The sequence below is a fragment of the Molothrus ater genome, chromosome 15 (genome assembly GCF_012460135.2).
Source record: "Molothrus ater isolate BHLD 08-10-18 breed brown headed cowbird chromosome 15, BPBGC_Mater_1.1, whole genome shotgun sequence".
Taxonomy (NCBI): Eukaryota; Metazoa; Chordata; class Aves; order Passeriformes; family Icteridae; genus Molothrus; species Molothrus ater.
Window position 1 is genome coordinate 12262995 of NC_050492.2, and position 15555 is coordinate 12278549.

The window sequence follows — 15555 nt, forward strand, 5'->3', positions numbered from 1 at the left end:
CAAACTCCCCCTGCATTATCATCTCCCTCCCTTGGAAATGCGTGGGGCCGCAGGCCTGGGAGGAGCCTGTTTGTCCTCCCTGAAACCAAACTGAGGCCAAAGAAGCAGGGGAGTAAAATCCATCACCTTGCTCAGCTGTGGAGCAAGACAGGAGCTCTGTGTGCTGCAGCTGCCCCTGCACTTCCCAGGATGCTGCTCCTGGGCATCCATCTGAACACCCAGACAGGGTGGCAGAGAGAACCCCTCTGGCTGCAGCCCCCACCCTGGCCCTGTGGCAGAGTCCCCACAGCCCTCCCTGCAGACAGGACACCTCCTCAGCTGGTTTGAAACTCCCAGGCACATCCAGCCTGGCTGAGCTTGGTGCCAGCCCAGCACCTACAGTATCCAAAGAACCTGAATGTCCATCCCAAAGGCCTCCCTTGCTGCCAGGGGCTGTTCCCTGCTCATCCTGGGCACAGGGATGTTGAGTGCCTGAATTACAGTTGGGTGTCTCAGCCCAACTCTGTTCTTGCTTGAGACCTTGTGCTGGAGTTGTGCCTGTGACTTGCAGAAGGTGACATAAAACTCCCAGGAGGGAAGTGCTGCTAGCTCCAGGTAGTCCCATCTTGCTCCTGGTGTTTACCTAGGATGCACTTTTGAGTCCTCTCGGGCCTGACAGATGGGGTTTGGCAGCTTTTGAAGGATATGAATAGAACTGCTTGAGGAAATAAACAGGAATCCACTCTCAGGCCCCTGGGACCTGTGGGGAGGGAAGCTCCTGGGCAGCAGTGGCAGCTCTTTTCCATGGAGAAACACAGCCTAAAGGGCAGCTTTGATGGGAGTACCCAGGCGAAGCTGTGGCAGCCCCAGAACATCAAATGCCATCTGGAAAGTAGTGGCAATACCCATGGGTGAGGAAAAGCCCAGAAAGGCAAATTCCAGGGTTCACAAGGCTCTCTGGGGCCAGCTCCATTTGGTTTTTTTGGGTCACGAGTATGAGGTCCTCTAAGAGAAGCTTGATTCTCAGATGAGTTGGCCACTCACCCCACAACCCTTTTTAATTTAATCAGCCACACCAACTTACACCTAAGGGATGAAAGCAATGGTTTTCCTGGGCCATGTCTATGCTGGGAGCCCATTTACAAGGCTCCCCTTTGGGAACGTGGTGCAGAGGTCAGTGTCCAGTGGGGCCAAGCAGTGATGGGGCTTCATTTTCATTTTGAGTTGTGAACCATGAATTTTTCAGTTTTTTGCAGTAATAGTCTGTAATAATTATGTTTGTATTTATAAAGTCTTACAAAGAATTGTTATCTGAGATGTATGTAGAGATGAGCTGCAGGTCCTCAAGTACTCCTCTGTGGGAGCTGTCATGGATTGGGATTGCAGCTGAGGCAAAGCAGGCAGCAGGGTTTGGTGTCCTGAGCATAAGGAACCCTCGCTGCTCCCAGGATCCAGCAGCTGAGAACACGGGCAGTAAGGGGCTGCTTTTGCTGCAGGCTTGTGCATCACTGTAGGCAAAGAGGAAAAGCCTTTCTTGGCAAGGGCAAGGCACGCTGGTGACAGGCAGGCTGGAATCTGAGTTGAAGCCTGGAAAGTTTAGCAGCTCCCCGTGGAGATGAAGAACAGGACTTTAGTGTCCTCCTATTAACCCTCAGCTGGCAAAACCCAATGAAAACATCCCTGCCCCTCTCACAGCGCCTCGGTGTGTGCGCCCTCCCTGCTGTCCGGCTCCTCCCCGTCCCTGCCCTCTGCACAGCGGTGACACAAGGACAGAGCCATCCCCGAGGCCACATCCCCCTGCACTGCTGCTGGATGAGCTACAGCATCCCTGGCTGGGAGCTGAGCTCTGCTGGAGCTGTGGCTGCATCCACAGTGCTTGAGGTGCCTGAGGTGCTGGGGCCACCCCTGGCTGAGCCTGCACCCACCCACCCTGAGAATCCACATTTTTCTCTCCGTTGCTCTGCCACTTTCTGCTCCAGCTGAGCTCACTTCAGAACAAGCCCTGGCTTGAGAGGTACCAGACAGCCGAGCCAGGCTGCTGGATGCAGGAGGCTCCATAAACAGGGTATCCCTCAGAGGAGGCAAAATGGGATTGGTTTTGGCAACGTGCATTTGGGAGGACTGGGTACAGAGGGGAAAGTGTTGGTGCTTGGTTGCCCACTGGGGTTATACCACCATAGCCAGTCACAGGCAGCCTTGGAAGCTGGCAAAGAAGATATTAGGGGAGACAGTAGGAAATATTTTTTGACAAGATTTGGGGCAGGACATCTTGTGAGCCTGAGCCATCCTGAGGAGCCGTGGGAAGGGCTGTAGGGTCAGGCAGGCAGGGCTGGTAGGGGCAGTGCTGGGAGCCACCCTGGGATTTTGGCATCTGGCTGTGATTTACAGACATGGCCTGTGCCAGGCTAACACCAAGTGCAAGCACTGACCTCCACACCATCTCTGCTTGCTGGCTCCTTTCAAATAATCTCCTGTGCACCTTTGAACCTCTCTAAGCTCCCCTGTGCAGTGTGGATTTTACTCTGGGAAGTTCAAGTTCCTTAAAGTCTTCTTACCTTGAGCAATTCAGATCTTTAAGGCCATGTATAGGCCCTTGCAAGAGCCAGTCAGTGCAGGAATCATTCACATCATCTCTGTGGAGCTTGATGGAATTTCACTGATCAGGGAGTAAAGGAAGCCTAAGAGGGCACAATCCCCTCAGGTGGATGAAAATCCAGCGGACATATGTGGGCAGAAAATACCTCTTCCATCAGTGCTTCAGTGTGTGGGTTGTGGGGATCTCAATTTAGCCCTGAAGCTTGTTTACTTCCCTTCAGAAACCACCATCCCCTCTGGCCGGGCTTTGGCAGAGCAGGGCTGTGGCAGCAGCCGCTGGGCTGCGGGGAGGCTCGGGGCTGAGGCCACTCTGTGTCTGTGGGCTTGGGGCAAGGTGGGACCTGGGCAGCCCTAGAATAGCGAGGTCATGTGGGGCCCTGAGCAAACGCTGTGACTTTCCATCCTGTGCCTGGCCAGAGCAGGGTCCCTCCCTCAGGAGCTGCTGCTAAAATTAGCAGTGCTTCCCCAGCCTATGCCCTGCATTTGTTATCAGCAGCTGTTTGAGGAGAGGGAGGGACCAAAATCACAGTTTAAAAGGACCCTATCAGATTCGGAGAAGTCCCCTTTAAGCTTCTATTTTATGGGAAAAGCAGAGAGAAAACATCCTTCCTGAAATGTGGGAGAGAGAGAACACTGGACTCTCCCCTGTGTAATGCTGCTAATGAACATTAATTGTATCAGGCATCTGCAAAGACTAACCAGAAAATTTCAGAGATGAGATAAGCCCTGGTGATGTCACCCCCCAGTTCCTTGACTTCAGACATGCCCACAGGTACCCACTGCAATCTCTCTCCTGTGCCTGCCCACATCACCCCAGGGAGCAAGACTGCCCAGGATTTACTACCAGGATTAATGGAGTGGATTTTTAATGGCATGAACATTCAAAATATTCTGTTGTTCACTTAGGGGGAAAAGGTGGGAACTAGGAAATTATGGAAACAGGCAGCTTTCTCAGTGAGTGGGGTGGTGCAGGGAATTGTCTGGGCCCTTCTGGAGGTACTCAGCTGCAAAACAGGAGGGAGACCACACTGAGCTTTTGGATTATTGAAGGCCACCCAGCAGGATCTAGGCACCAAACCTGCCATGGTGATGTTCCTCTGTTCCTTCACTAGTGCACACAGAGGCTGATGAAGCTGTGGACAGAGAGGGCATCCAGGCAGCTGCTGAGGGAGCTTGGCTCCTGCCTGTGCCCAAGGGCTCCTTTCCTGTTCCTCTACCCCAGGAAACTCTGGAGAATCCCAGAACCATACAAGAGTTTGGATTGGAAGGGAACTTTAAAAATTATCTACTGCAACCTCCAAGAACAGAGGTCCTCACTGCCTGAGGTGTGCCTGGCCTGACATTGATGCCATCTCTCTGAAGGCTGGGCCATTCATGCTGTTTTTTATCCAAGGCATTAGAAATAGTGAGTGCTACCAAGGGAATCTGTGCTGCTTCTGGATGGAAAGTGAAAAGGTTGGATGAGAAGTGAAACCTCTTTCTCTGACCCCTCCCCAAATCTCTCTGTGTTCAACCATTTCCAGTGGAATCACAAAATTCATCCCTCTCCCTGAATTTCTGGGGCTCTGGAAGAAATGAAGGGAGGAGTGAGATCTCATCTCCTGGCCCCTCTTTTTGCACCTACCAAGGGCCACATCTGGAGCATGGTCCCAGCCTGGTGTGTCTGGGGGGCTCCAGCTGCTGCCCCCAGCCTGGAGCAAGGTCTGCTCTGCAGCCCAGGGAGGGCCCACTGCAGCTGGGACAGGAACACCTTCCCTCCTGCTCCCCACATGCTGTGAGGCTGAGACAGCTGGGGACAGGGGGACAATGCCAGCATGGGGAGCAATGCCTGGCTGTCAGTTTTGTGCAGACACACAAACAAGTTTGCTGCTCTGGCAGGAATTGGCTGCTCCTTTGTTGGGGCTGCAAATCTGAAAATAACAGCTGGAGGTTTTCAGATTATCTTGCTCTGGGGATGAATTGTAAAACCCTCTAGCACTGGGTTGGGTCTATTGTTTTCCATGGCAAAGAGCAGTTCATGCCCAGCTCCCTTTGCCTCAAAGCAGCTCTTCAGCATTGATCCTGAGTGCAGCTCCTGCTGTTCACTGGATCTCTGGGTGGCCCACAGGGAAGGTTTGTTGGCCTATTGCAAGGTCTGGGGGGCAGCTGAGCCCGTGCCATCCCTCTGGCATGCTGAGACCCTATTTGGAGGATTTGTGAGCAGTTCTCTGCCAGGGGGAAGGAAAGCAAGGGTATGGCAGGAGGGGTTGGAGACACTTTGCTGAGTTGATTTCTGGACATACCAGGATTGTATCTTCAGCTGTTCATAGCAGAGGCGACCAGCACTAGTGGCAAAGGATGATGATTCATACCTGAGGATACACATCTGTGTCTGTAGCACATGGATCCTTGGTGAGAAGCTCAGCACAGAGCCTTTAGAGCCAGAGCTGGCCTCCTGCCTTCCTATGCTCTTGCTTTGACCATGCTTTGACACATTCTGACCTCAGGGCAAGGCAAGCTTGGAGGGCTGCTCCTGAAACTGGAAAGCTAAAAATCCCCCAGCAGTTGTAAAGCCAGCTGGGAGGACTCTGGATGTGCCACATCTCTGCTCTTTTGGCCTCTTCCCTGGCAAAGGACAGGCTGAATTAAGAAAGCAAACGGAGAGGAAACTGTGGAGAAATAAGAGCGGCTCTGTGAGTCGAGGACACTCTGGACTCAGTCCCGTTCCAGTTGCCCTGGAAATAGGATCATTCCCACCAAGCTCCCTGCTTTGCTGGCTGCTCCTGGGAGGGCACAAGCATGAAGCACTGGACAGATGCAGGGGAAGGAAAAAACACAGGGAAATAGAGATGCAAATGCTGGTGTCAGAGTTTTTTCCACCAAAGGGAGACCCTTTGTCCCATGCCTTCGTGGGGATAATAAAATAATAATAAAATAATAATAATAACCAGCTGACAAAGGCAAGGGAAAAGCCAAAGGACCTTAGGCTCTATTTGTAGAGCAGCACAGCACAAGCCTGCACTGTGGCTGGTCCACAGACCCTGGGACAGCCCCAGGGACACCAGAGCTGCTCCCCAGGCACCCCCACCCTGGGCCCTGGAGACAGCCCCGTGTCCCAAGCAGACTGATGATGCAATTGATGGGATCACCCTGACAATAGCTGTGTGGGATGGGGTTTTTTGAAGCTGTGCACAACAGATTAAGCTCGAGGCCCCTGTTGTCATTGCCAGACATTGTGCACCCTGCTGACATTGGCTTCTGCGGGCCAAGCTCTGCCCACAGCCCAGCAGGAGCTTCAGAGGGGGGGAAATTGCTCCCTCTGAGATGGAACAGGAGGGTACTTGCACACAGTGGATTCCTGCTCCATTCGGGCATCTCCTTTCATTTACAAGGGGATGAGTTGGGTTTGTTGTTTTAACATTTTCTCACCCATCTGTTGAAAATAGGTGAGCAGGTTGCAGATGGGCTGAGAGAGATGGTCCTGCCCTGGGAATTCCATGCCAGCTGGGAATTGTGGAAAAGTCTGAAATGCTGCAAGATCTCTCTTCTGGCTGCGTCTTGCCCCAGTGACAGCAACCCACTAGTGTGGAGTGGTGAAGAGGAAACTGAAGGCAGCTCTGCAGCACCCAGCAGTGCTTTGGGAGGTGCTCAGGAACAGACATGATGAGCAGAGGGACAATAGCAGGAAGGGCCAGGCTGAAGGCTCCTGTCTAAGCAGACCAGTTTCCCTCATCCCTTCAGGCACCTGGACAGGCCCTTGTAGCAGAAGAGTCAGAGGGCAGATCTGCTGCCCCCAGAGCAGCCAGGGTCCTCACATCGTGTCCTGTGCATCCCACAGGCCCCTCTGAGGGAGCTGCTCACTTATCAGAGCTGGCTCCTACCCCTTCCCTGCCTCTGCCCCAATGTGCCACTGCCTGCAGCAGCTGTGGGGCTGTGAACCTCGGCTCTCCAGAGCCCAATAAATTAAACCTTAGTCCAAAAGGGGCTTGGGCTGTCTTTTGCAAACAGGGGCTGCACAAAAGCTGCCTTTCTCCCTCTCGATTGACTTTGTTTTCTCTCCCTCCCCATCTGCTTTTAGCCAAATGGTTGAATAGCTTCAGTATATACTGTGGGAGCCCAAAGCCAAGGCTGGAGCATGGGGAAGGATGCAGAACAGCAGTGCCCTGTGGCCGCTGCCTTCCGGAGGGGCTGGGAACTGTTTGCTACCCTTGCTCTGTAAACCAGCCTCCATCACCTTACTGAACCCTTGGAGAAAGCAGCTCCAAAAGAAAATATTTGTGCTCTGGCAAGCACACGTGTGCACATTTCCTGCTCTTGAAGTCCTTAATTAAGTCTGTTTTTTGTTTGTTTGATTTGTTGGGTGGTTTTTTTTTTTCTATTTATGCTGCCACAGTCTTGGAGGGGGAGTCTGTCAGAACCCTGTGTGTTTTCCTGTTTTGGAGGGGGAGTCTGTCAGGTCCCTGTGTGTTTTGCTGCTTTGGAAGCTGCAATGTGGAAAGCTGCCTGAGATAATCACTCAGGGAATCTGCATGTATCAACAGGGGAGCTGGGAACCAGCCAGGCCTTTGATGTTGCTGTGTGTGTCAGTGCTGCATTGGGACAGTTCTGCAAATCACCCAGCACAGAGAGGCCTCAGCCCAGCTGAGGCAGATTGGGTCTTTGCAAACCTTATTGAAAAGATTCAAGACCAGCACATTTAGCTCAGAGAGACCACCAAGCTTTATCCAGCCAGTTTGGAGTCCTCCTGAGGGACGCATCATTTGCAGAGATGTTTGACCACTTGAGGTGATGCTCTTGACTTTGAACACCCAGCCCAGGGCAGCCCCCAGGTCCAGCTGCACAGCCTTAACTCAAAGAGCAGCTGCTCAGGGCAATGTTGCTGATGTTGACCCCAAAAGTGTGGGGGTATGATCCTGCCACCAGCCCATCACTCATGGTGCTCATCACCCCCCAGCTCTGCCACTGGGCTGGGGACAGGCAGGCAAGCGAAGGTGGAAGCCTGGGCTGGGCTGTTTCTCACAGCAAACATTTAAAAGCACAGTAAAACTAGAAAATCCCCATCTTTTGTTAATAAATCCCCCATGGAACCATGTAACATGTGTGTCTTAACACCCAGACAGCCACGCCTGTGAAATTCCTGAGATTGTTGCAAACTGAACCCTTCTTTCCCACCCTGAAATTTCACAGCAATTTACATCTCCAAGCCACCAGGAATCACCATTTGCAAGCACTGAGGGGGATCTCCTGTCCTTTGCTTGCTTTCTGCAGCCCGTGGTGCTATTTTGGAAATTCTCTCATTTACTGGGTGGTTCGACTGAGCACAGCTGCTGCTTTGGCTAAAATCATCCCCTGCCTGTCATCAGGTAATTAGAAAGTGCCCAAAAGCCAGTGGTGCTTAAGGCAGCCCTGGGATAACCACGGCTTTTCTTTTGTGGATAAAGGACTGGGCTTTGGAGGCTGTAGACTTTTCCACCTAAATTAGATTTTTGTTTAAAATGTGGGGGAAGGTAACACTGGGTGAAAAATGACACCCACAAGCACAGCAGCAATGCAGCAAACACACAGAGATGGGTGAGAAAAGCAAATGCTGTCTGCTGGAGACACTGTGGAGGGCGGTCAGGGGGAAAGATCATTTTGAGGCAGGGGAAACAAAAGAACTTTTAAAGCCAGTCCCTCAGGGTTTGCCCAGTTTTTACTGGTGCTGCAGCTAGAGGCAATTTGTGGATTCTCACAGTTCAGCTGGAGCTGGGCTGAGACCCTTCTGAAGAAACCAGAAGTGAAGAAATTTAACAAAAAGACAAAAGTGAAGTCTCCCTGCAGCTGGGATGCCACATTCATGGATGGCAATGAACCATGGACCTGACCAGCTGCTCATCCTGCTGACACATCACTCTTCCAGCAGGCCACTGGGATGTCCTGCACAGTCTGGGTGTCTGTGGTATAGGAAAGCTCCTTTTCCAAGTGCCACCCTTTCCTGTTTGCATTGCAAACTGAGCATTTCCTTGTCTGAAAACAGCCTCACAGCCTCAGTGTCTGGCATATTGTTTCCTGTGGAAAATACTGTGGTGATGTTATCCATGTGGGCTTTTCAGGGTCCCCCTCCATGAGATGCAGTCAAGTTCAGGCTAACATGATAAAAGAAGATGTTGCAGTTGGGCAGGGGTGGAACAAGAAAACTCTGCTTAGCTGGTGACTCTCTTATTCTTTTAGTCTATGAAGTTGTTTTTTCTCCCAAAGCTTTGCCATAAACCTTTCAGGCAGCTACGCTGCAGGCCTGCAGCTCTGTCCAGACTCAAACCATCCCAGCTGTATCCAGCCTAAATGCAGCCCACACCACAAAGTGAGGACTGTCACAGGATGTCATTACTCAACAGGCCAGAGCTTAAAGCAGTCTGGCCTCTGCCCACAGTGAACAATGGAGGGGAGAGCTGGGAGATTGCAGCCCTGCAGATGGGTGCTGGAGCTTCAGGTATGTGCATGAGCCTGCTGGCTGGCTGTGGGTAGAAACCTTTCCTTGTCTGCCTCAGAGATAACAGGCTTTTCCCAAAGCAGAGCAAGGAGAGAGCAGAGCAGCCAGGGCAGTGTGGGCAGCCCATAAGCTGCTCCCTGTACACCAAGGATGAGCAGCCTGGTTTCAGCAAGATGGAGAGGGAACTGTCCTGTGTAGGGCACCACACTGCCCCTGCCCTCTGCCAGCCTGGCAGACAGTGAGTGCCACCAGGATTGTGGCCCCAAGGCCACTGTGCCATCCAGCTCCTCGCCAGGCTGCCAGCACACATCCTCCCCCAGCCACCAGAGCTGAGCCACTGGCACTGGCCAAGCCTGGGAGGAAGATGAAAGCAATAAATAATAACTGAGCTTGGCAAACAGCAGCTCAGGGCAGCAAGGGCAGTCTGGGGAAAGGGATTCACTCACTCCCCAAGACCCTGGAGGGGTCGCACCAGGCATCTGAGTGCATGGACACAAAGCAGAAATAGGTCCTGGTTCTGGGTCTTGGCTCTGGAAACTTCCTGCCAAACTAGAGACTTTAAGGCAAGAAAATAAAGCAATGATGTTACACTTGTAGCCTTTAGCTTCTCTTAATTTAAACAGTAATAAAAAATGTCTGTAAAACATTCCTTGAAGTGCCTCTCCAGCCCCCTGCAAGTCCATCTACAGCAATTAATTATGCTTGGATCAAAGGTAAAGAAGGACTTTGAACAGTAAACTACTCTAAGAAAGAATAAATTGCAATTACGTCAAAATTAATCTAAATTAGTAGCAGAAAAATCTCTGAAATGCAGAGTAACCTTTTCCTCCAAACTTCAGTTGCTTTTCCTTTCTGTATAACAAGCCTCATGTCACTGGCAGGTGTGGGAGACATCCCCCATGTGAAACCAGACAGCAGACTGGGACACACACACGCAATCCCTCACTGGCTGAAAACCTGAATTAAATGAAAGCAGCAGTACAGTCCAGAAGGCTGGTCACTGGGCCAGGAAATAAGAGACCTTGGATATGCCCACACCCTAATCCTTCCTCCGTGCCTTCTGTGTTTCTCATCAGCCCAGGCATTCTCTTTTGCACACTTGTGCCCCCAGGCCACATTGAGCTCAAAAGGACACTTGGTTATCCTTGACTTACAGGGGCTCCTAAAGTCCCTTCCTCCCAGCACTTGCATCCCAAATGGAAAGTCTGTTTGTTTGTTCTGTGATGGAAAAACAACTTCCAAGATGCAGATTCCCTGAATCTAAGTGACCTTCAAGCATAGTTCTCCTGAGATGTGTCCCTCAGGCAGAGGTTGCAGTCAGCTTCTAAGGATAGCTGCAATTTCCTGGGAGACCTGTCTTGCATGGAAAGGGGAGTTTTCCATCCCTAAAAGCTGCCTCTTTCACAGAAAACCACTCAAAGCAGTACAAAGACACACAGCACACACAGACACACACTGAAAGTTAAAAGCAGTGCCTTGATTTACTGTGGGACTAGAAACACCACACAACCTCCTCCCCCAGATCTCTCCACTTCTGGAGCACAAGGCCCAGCTGTCTCCTCCTGCCAGCCCTCTCTGCTTTCTGACATCTGGCAAAGGTCAAATGACACAGCAAGCTGGGACACATGCAGACAGTTAAGCCATCTTTTTGCTGAAGTCATGATTGAGTTCCTGCAAAATAAACACATAAATAAATAAATGAATAAATGAAGGGGAAAGAACAGCAAGGCTCAGAGGAAATAATGTTATACAGAGATGCCCTCTGCCGGTCAAGCAGGAAGAGGGCCAAAGGAAATCATCCAGCAGAGCCAAGGATTTGCAACTTCCCTCCCTCCTTTTACAGATGGGCCCCTAAAAGCATTCCCTATGTGGTGTGCAAAATTTAAATTGAGTGGATTTTTAGCCTGACTGCTGAAGTGATCTTGCAAGGGCAGTCCAGCCCCCTGCTCTCCTTTGTTTTGGGTTTTAAGATCCTTGGATAAGTAAAAGAGCTTCAGTTAAAATGCAACAGAAAAACAAAGGCATCCAGAGAAATGTTCTGCCACGCTGGCCAGCTGAACTGACCTACCAGCTGCCTTGATGTCTTATAAGGAAAGAAATGGGAAAACTGAGCCAGGAAAAGAGACACACCCCCCCTTATTTGAGATTGACTTTGCTGTAATAGTTAAATTCTGCAGACACATAGTCCACAAGTCCCTGCAAGCTGCAACAGCCCTTGCAGTCAATACTAGGAAACTGAAATACACTGAAAACTATTTGAGGCACTGATCAATTCAGAACAGCCTCCCTCTGTTAAGTGGGGTTGTTATTTGATTACAGCTATGATTTTAAACAATTTCTAAGAAGCACAGGGAGCTTGCTTAAATGATACAAACTGCAGATTTTAAATCTGTTGTCAGCCTATTAAGCAATGCAGATCCATTGCACACACATCACTATCAGCTCAGCTCTTTCTTGTATCAATTTAATTCCTGCTGGTATAAATCCCTGATTTAATTTACTGACTGGGAATTAAATCAGCATGAACTGGTTTCAGTGCATCTGTGCTGGGCATTTGTGATGATCCAACTAGACCATTAAAAAATGTCACTGGATCAGAAAGCTGCACTGACAGAAACAAATTCTTAGGAGATGCCATGTAGTAATTTTGCACACTAAAGAACGATACATGCAGTGAGTGGGCAGCCCTCTCCCACTTTATTCTTTTCACTGAAATTGAACCTTGTCTGCCAATATATTTTACAGTCAACAGAGTTTTGTACATGTCTTCATAATGCTGGAATTCTGGGAAAATTGACAGGCTGCAACCATCAGCTTGTCACTGGAGTAGACAGTTGGCTAGGGAATGTGTGTACTGGGAGCTATTCTGAAAACCAACATTTTACATCCAGAAGAGTAGCAGGGAGCTGCTGTTTTTCCATCCTTAAGTGTAGTGGAGGATTAAAAGCCTTATCAGGAGAATCAGCAGTTGGAGGTCCTTGTGCTAAGAGCCAACCCACAGCATCTCACACCCAAAGGGCTCTTTGTGTCCTATCACGCTCCCACCACTCTCTCTGGCCAGCTGTTAAGTGTGTTTGGGATTTGTTTTCATGCACAATATGCTCTGGCAAACTCTGGGATCATCTGGGAATGGCACAGAGGCTGTGTTCTACCTCTCCACTACAGCCAAGGCTGGCATCACAGGCTGTGCAGAACAGCTAAGGAGTCCCTGTGCGTGCTCCAGCTGCTTCTCTGATATGAGGGGTTTCCTGAAGCTGGACCTGCAGGTTTTTTTTTAAATTTGTGCTTTCCAGGAAGATGCTGTTTTACTGGGAGAGCTGGAAAAAGCTCAGATGTCTCTCTTCCACACTGGGTACAGCTGGTATATACCTAGCTCCTCACACCAGGCAAGGCTACTGTGCAGACTTCTCCCCAAGGTAGGAAGCATTCTTTCCAGTCTTCTTGAGGGTTTCCAAGAGGGTGTCAACGTTGTGCTCTGAGTCAATGTACACCTTCTTGTTGGGCAGGTCAATATCAAAGTTGACACCTATGAGGAAAAACATTTTGCAGAGTTAGAAGCAGCCAAATTGTGTAAGCACAGGGGAAGATCACCTTCACACATCTGTGCTCCCCAGGGCATCAGTCAAATGGACATTTATCTTCTGCCAGCACACTCTGACACCACCACCTGCCAGCAAAACCAACCTGCTGTCCTGCCAACAGTGGTATGAAGGAAGTTCAATCTGCTCTAGCTCCACATCAGGTACCACAGTCTCTCAACTGTTTTAATCTGCTCACCCCACCTTGGATCAACACAATCACTCCTGTAGGAACCAGGATAAGCTGAGTTCAAACCAACCACTAAAATTTCCATCCAGCTCAGTCTGTGCTCTGGTTTAGTGTGAATAGGGTTAGGAAAGGCTCAGGACAAGATGTCTAAACTGGCAGTACCACCTACCAGCTGGAAGTAAAAGGAATAAAAATACATTTTACCATGTGGATTTCACAGTGCCTAATAAAGGTGGGCCACTCTCATCCCAGTGAGAGGAACTGGACATGCAGTCTCTATCCAGTTATGTATTTTCACAAAACCTGTAGGTATATATGAGCTTTGAGAGCTATTCCTCATCATCACTGAGGCTGATACTGGCCAGCCTGTTGAAGAGTGATGGAGGTGCTGACAACCACACACAGAGAAAATGGAATTGTCACAGCCTGGTAACGGGGTCTGGAAGAAGTTGCAAGGCCTTTGCCTTGGTGGCTGGAAGCTGTTCTCCCTCAGAGGGAAGCAGGTCCTCACAACTGACGAGTGCAGGCCAGATCCTTCTCTCTTGGAAATGCCAGCAAACAGAAGACATGGGCTATAATTTTTATAATTTTCCAGGTGGTATTAAAAACAGGCTACACAGACAACCACCAAAGGCTCTGCTCAGCAGCTCTTCCCTGTGACTGCTGATGACACATCTGGGGAAGCACCACAGACACCCCAGGCCTCCTTGGAAACAAGGCCAGGCAGGACATTGACCTCCCTTCCCTCTGGCAGCCTGAGCAGGGGTCCACCAGTGTCCTTCCCAGAGGGCTCAGGGTGAGGCCCTGGTGACTCAGAGCCACCTGCAGCCATGGCAGCTCCTCCCTCCCTTGACACTTCTCCAAGGGTCACAGACCTGCAAACAACCAGTGACTTGTCACCAGCTAAGGAGCAGCCTCAGAGCAGAGCACGGAGAAGTTTCAGCTTTCAACTTTCATCACAGCATTATCCTTGAGGATGGAGGACCCCAGGGCACTGCCCTGGAGCTGGCTGTCCCACAGCCAGCACTGACTCACCTCCCAGCCTGTGCAGGACACGGGTGACTGCATTGGAACAGCCCTCACAGGTCATGTCCACGAAGAACTCGTGTTTCTGGAGAGAAAAGAGGCAGTCCAGGGGTCAGGGAGAGCAGAGCTGGAAATGCACCTTGAGCACTCCACACCTGCGTTTTTCCTTGGGGAGGTTTGAAGCCTCCCAAGTCAAAAAGGTCCATACACACCCCACTAAGGGATCCTCAGCAAAACTGAGAACTCTTGGTACTTCTCCCTACAGTGTCCTTGTGCTGTCCCCCACAGCATAATTCTGAGGGGCCTTTGGAGATTGTGTGGCTATTGAGTCAGCACAAATGGCCATCTCCATGGCCTCTGCTGGACTTGCTCAGCCTGTCCAGGGGACACAAGGAGAAGCAAATCTCCTGCCTCCAGCTACTTGCTGTCCTGACTTAAGTCTGTGATGTTTTCAGTGATTCCCCATCCTATTCTTCTTGCATCTACAAGGCTTCTGGTCCCCAACATAATAAAAATAAAAGCAAAACAGAAATTTAAGGGCCATTAGTGCTGTTTTTTCATCCCTCCACTCCACTGGGGCCCCAGTGATAATTTCACTACTTGTGAGCTACGCTGGGTCAACTCAACAAAACACTGTTTGCCTGTAACCAAGCACTGCCTTCAACCTTTGGCACCAGATGGGTCCTAATTTCCTTCTCTTGCACGTGCTTTTTACTTTCCTTTAAAGAGAAAAGTAAAACTATTGTGCATTTGTTGCCTGCAACCCATATTTCCTTCTATTCAGAACCACCCTGTGCCCCCTGCCACTGTGAAGGTAAAACCCTCTTGGGATCTTTCACCCAGGAAGGAGCTTGGGATGGAGATTCCCATTAGGGTTTTTTTCAGTGAATTGCCATTGTCTTCGGTTTTATTTCCCAAAGGCCTTGGGTGCTTTGGGGAAGTGTGCAGGCAAGGAGGAAAGAGAGTCCCATCAACGCTGCCCTTCTGTGTCTGAACCCTGGGGGTTGGGAATGGCCTGGGTTTTGGGGGAGTTTGGGACTGGGGGAGCCCTGGGAGACTGGGGGGAGCTGCAAGATCTGGGGGGACCTTAGGGAGCCTTGGGGTTTGGAGGAGCTGCAGGATCTGGGGGACCCTGGAGGACTGGGGAAGCTTTGGAGGGCTGGGGGACCCTGGGGAACTAGGGGAGCATCGAGGACAGGAAGAACTCTGGGGGCTGGGGGAGCCTCGAGGACTGGGAGAGTCGGGGGATTTGGGGGAGCCCCAGAGGCTGGAGAAGCCCCAGAGCCTGGAGGAGCCCTGGGGGTCTGAGAGAGCCTCGGGGGCTGGAGGAGCCCCGGGGAACCTCGGGGACTGCGGGAGCCCCGAGGGTCGGGGAAGCCCCGCGGCCGCTCCCGGGCAGCGCCCTCCCTGCCCCGCCGCCCGCCACGTCCCTGGCCCCGCAGCGGCCCCCGGGCCCCCCGCACCCACCGGCATGGCGGAGCCGCTCCCGGATCCCCGATCGCGGCTGCGGGCGCGGCGCGGAGGAAGGGGCGGGCCTGGCGCGGCCTCGGGAGGCGGGGATGCCGCGGAGGGCGAGGGAAGGAGCGGCGCAGAGCCTTGGGATGGTGGCTGGGCCGTGTGGAGCTGCGGCACGGCTGCTCTGCTCGCCTCCAGGCTGGGGATCAGCACGGACCAAGGGCTGTGGGAGGGCGGTGGGGACAGCCATGAGGATGGGGCCGGCTTGCTAAAGAAAGCTCGTT

At 51.4% G+C, this 15555-nt stretch overlaps 1 protein-coding gene across 1 annotated transcript; it reads right to left on the bottom strand.

Annotated features, from left to right (window-relative positions):
- Positions 1-10478: 10478 nt before the first annotated feature.
- Positions 10479-15337, bottom strand: ATOX1 (antioxidant 1 copper chaperone). Its single transcript, XM_036391990.1, has 4 exons — positions 15284-15337; positions 13826-13901; positions 12392-12548; positions 10479-10693 (listed from the first exon to the last, which is right to left on the bottom strand). Exons 1-3 carry the CDS (start codon positions 15287-15289, stop codon positions 12415-12417), a joined length of 216 nt encoding a protein of 71 aa, XP_036247883.1. The 5' UTR covers positions 15290-15337; the 3' UTR covers positions 10479-10693; positions 12392-12414.
- Positions 15338-15555: the final 218 nt, after the last annotated feature.